The sequence below is a fragment of the Crocodylus porosus genome, unplaced genomic scaffold (assembly GCF_001723895.1).
Source record: "Crocodylus porosus isolate Cpor-Errol unplaced genomic scaffold, CroPor_comp1, whole genome shotgun sequence".
Lineage (NCBI taxonomy): Eukaryota > Metazoa > Chordata > Crocodylia > Crocodylidae > Crocodylus > Crocodylus porosus.
In genome coordinates this window covers 29,504,233-29,507,920 of record NW_017728951.1, presented here as the reverse complement: position 1 = coordinate 29,507,920, position 3,688 = coordinate 29,504,233, and the positions used below count along the sequence as shown (strand labels likewise).

Here is a 3,688-nt window from a genome sequence, read left to right as displayed (position 1 = left end):
GTAAACAAAAGTAACACTTTCAAGTTAACTGGCCATCCCACTCACTTTATACAGCAAAACACAACAACAAAAACACACAATCCCATTGTTTCCCCATCAGGATTTTCTAACATATATCTAGATATGTTACACTCTTTACTGCCCTACCTCCAGTCCCTGCAGTTTCCTCTTTAACTCAACAGTGATTATCCTTTGCCTTTACAACCCTTCCAAAAATCTATCAAAGCACCCCAAACAGCTTTGTACTCAAGTATTTTAAAAGCCAAGGAAGGTGTGGAGAAGAATGCTTGCTCCTCAGAAACGCATCTAAGTCTACCCCAACCATGAGGCTGGTCCAATACAAGAACCCACACAGAAGTCTTTTTTTCTCTTATTAAATATTCCTGAGCCTCACAACATCCCAGAGGGCTGAGCGGTCGGGTAACCACCGTTTCACAGACCACGAAGGGAGACATCGGTGGGTCGAGCGATGTGTTTAAAGCAACAGACCTAGTGGCCGAGACCGGAAGTGAAACTTGAACCCGGACCGCAGCGCAGCGCTCCGCCCCGCGACCCCCGGGGCCAGGCCGGCGGCACCACCGACCGGTCTAGGCTCCCCCCACATCCCTCCCCCTCTCCCGCACCTGTCCATGCTTTGCTGCAGCGCCGAGCCCGCCGGCTCCGACATCCCCAGGGCCGGGGGCGCGCAGGCCCCGCCACCGCAGCACAGGCAGAGCGGCCGGCTTAGCCCCGGGCCCAGAGCCTAGCAGAGACAGCGGCTCCTTCCCGCGCCGTCCCGGTGGCCCCTCCGGGGACTAGGACGGGGCCCAGCGCGACGGAGGAGGCTGCGGCGGGCGCAGGCCCAGACTCCCCACGCGCTGCGCAGCGCCGCACAGGGGGTGGGGCTGGCTCCTCTGTGAGGTCAGGCGGCGCGGCTCCGCCCCCCATCGGCGATGCCGGGCGGTGCGCGCGGCCCCCTGGGAGATGTAGTCCTGGCGCCGCCCGCGGCGGAGGGGATTTAAAGGCCCTCGGGGCCGGCGTCCCGGCTGCCGCTCGCGGGCAGGTAGGCGCCGCCTTCCCAGGGGGACGGCAGTAGCGGCGGCGGTGGGATGGCCACGCTCGCTGAGGGAAAGGTCAGCACCGAGTCCCTCGCTGCCCCCTCGCCCCGGGGGAGCTGAGCGGAGCCCCCGCCGCCGCTTCCCCTGAAGGGAGGGAATTTAATTCATACCCCGCAGCCGCTCGGAAACGAGAGGGGGAAGGGACCCCCAGGCACTCTCCAAGAGGCGCGCGCCGGTGCGAGCAGCTCCCGCCGTGGGGGGAGCAGGCCTGTGGTGAAGGGCGAGGCGGGGGCTGCGCCCAGGCGGGGTGGGTAAGGAGTTGGAGCTGGTACGGAAGGGTGCGCGCCCGGGTCGTCTCGTCTCTGCCTCTGGCCTGGGGCGGGGGGGTCGGTTATGGCCGTTAACGGTGTCTGTGACAGCCCCACTGGGGAGTCTCCTCTCCGGGGGTCCCTGAGGAGCGACCAGCACCTCGTGCTTGGTCTAGAAGAGCCTCTGGTTCCTTCGCCGCTGTGGTCTCGGTGGGTGTCTGTCTTGACGTTTAATAAAATATTTCACGATTTGTCAACTACAGCGACACCGAACTACCAGTCGTTTCTGGGCAACTGAAGCGAACTGACAGTTGTGCGCTGGGCACTGCAGCCCTGGCTGTAGAGATGGGCAGGCGCAGGAAGGGCTGAGTGAACTTCAGAGGTTACTTCCCCCCCCCCACCCCAACCTTGCCTCACCTCCGTGGGAGAGGCTTGTTTCCTTTGCCTGGTGGTTTAATATTAAATATTAGCTGGAGCCGAAAAGCATCCCTGAGAAACAAGGTCTTGTGATGTGGTCTGATACCTGCGTTAATTGAACTGTTAGCAAATTGTTCCGTAACTGGATACCTGAAATTGAACATACATTTTCCTTTGGTTGAAGTATATTTTAATTTTTTTCCCCCTTCTGTATTTTGTTTTTTTTTCCTTCCCGCATTATATACTCCCTTGTTCAGGCCTCGTCTAGGCTTGAAAATGTTGTTTGTATAATGGTCAGGGTATAAAGTTTAGTGACCTAGTTAGTGGTAAAGAACCATTATGGGGTTATATTGGTGCCATAGGTATATGGTGCATTATAGTTCTATTTTTCTTGTATAGGGATTAGTATAGCAGTGCAAAACACCTTTGCACCACCATAACTGCACCTAAAGTAAGGAGTTGTACTATTTGCATTGTATTATACTAGCTAAAGCAGTATATTTTTCCTGTATAGACAAGGTCACAACTGTCTTCTTGCTCTTCCCACTTCGAAAAGCATCAATTCCTTCCTTCTCATGTTTTATTTTAATATTACCATTTGGTATATACTACCAACATACACACATGTGCATACATTGAAAGTTTTAGCATGTCCAGTAGTTAATACTGAAGTGAATGGGACGAATCCTATCTGCAAGGATTACCAAATGTATCCATGACCTTTTCTAGTCCTCTTCAGTGGCTCTCAAATGTGTGCCTTTCTGCAGAAATGATGTGCCTTGGATAAATGTTGCATTATGTCTATGGTTTGGGTGTTACATTAATGCTCCATGGAGGAGGGGTTTTTTTTCTTTTAAGAAGAGATATTAACAGCCACGAAAGATTTAAATTTTTGGACATGGGGAATTACTTGAACGCATAGTTTTCTACTGTTCCAGGACTCATTGTAGAAAATTATGTACTAAGTACATAAACTTATTTCCATTACTTTCCAAAGTGTCTGATCGAGTTTTCTTCTAACCTCTTCAGTATTTTTCCATGTTAATGTATTGCATTTTTTAAATGAGTTGTGCTGTCATTAATCTTCAGCAAGTTTGGGAGAAAATGCAAAGAATGCAACTCCAAGCATAGCTACTAATTTTGCAACTGCATTCAAACATCTTGACTTGGGCACCTGCTCGCTACCGTTGACTTCAGTGGAACTCTGGAAATTCAAAAGTGTCTGCCTAGGCAGATTAATTGCAGAAAGTCTTGTGAAGCACTTTATATTCACTGGCTCCTCTGGGAACACACTTCCACTCTACCACATTTAGTTCCTTAATATTTTGAGTAAAGATTGCTTTAAGAGTCTATAGAGTTCTACAGAGCTTGCCAGAATGAAAGGTCTGTAGGCTGTCTGCCATTTGTTTTGACAAATATTCTCTCCCTTGCTGCTCTAGCATTAATAGAAACAGTTAACATAATTCATAACTGTATAAAAATAATTGTACTCAAGACATTTAGAATAGCATTTACCTAGTGATTCAAATGGGAATGCAAAGTTGCATATAAATGAGGAGTCAAGAACTATTAACATGTCTTTAAATTTCAGAAACTCCTGTTGCTGTAGCCTTGTGTTTAGGCTGCTGGCTTGGATTCAAGACTGCTGGCTGCTTTGGCCAGGGACCATCTCTGCTACATGTCCATTTTTTATTAATTAATTGGATGATGGGATTGAGTACATGCTTAGCAAATTTGTGGATGACATCAAGTTGGGGGGAGTTGCAGTCACTCTAGAGAGTAGGGCTAGAACTATCTGGACAGACTGGACAAATGGCCCTCAAGCAATCAGTTGAGTCAACAAGGACAAGTGCAGGTATATCCTAAGTCCTGTACTTGAAATGGAATAATTGCATGCACAGATACAGACTGCGGGGTGACTGGCTA

The 3,688-nt window shown here is 49.8% G+C and overlaps 2 protein-coding genes across 3 annotated transcripts in view; one reads left to right on the top strand and one right to left on the bottom strand.

The window, feature by feature from the left end:
* Positions 1-883, bottom strand: part of MARCH5 (membrane associated ring-CH-type finger 5) — a 42,607-nt gene extending 41,724 nt beyond the window's left edge. The window contains exon 1 of the mRNA XM_019556117.1: positions 624-883. Within this exon, the coding sequence (XP_019411662.1) occupies positions 624-667 (44 nt within the window). The 5' untranslated portion in view covers positions 668-883. The remainder of the gene's footprint in view (positions 1-623) is intronic.
* A 152-nt stretch (positions 884-1,035) lies between these two features.
* CPEB3 (cytoplasmic polyadenylation element binding protein 3) overlaps positions 1,036-3,688 on the top strand; it is a 175,493-nt gene continuing 172,840 nt past the window's right edge. Inside the window, exon 1 of one of the 2 annotated variants that reach the window (XM_019556094.1) lies at positions 1,036-1,112. The gene's annotated coding sequence lies outside the window, so the exon portion shown is untranslated. Of the gene's footprint in view, positions 1,113-1,422; positions 1,556-3,688 lie in introns of those variants that run through there. The other variant, XM_019556095.1, reaches the window with a different exon arrangement.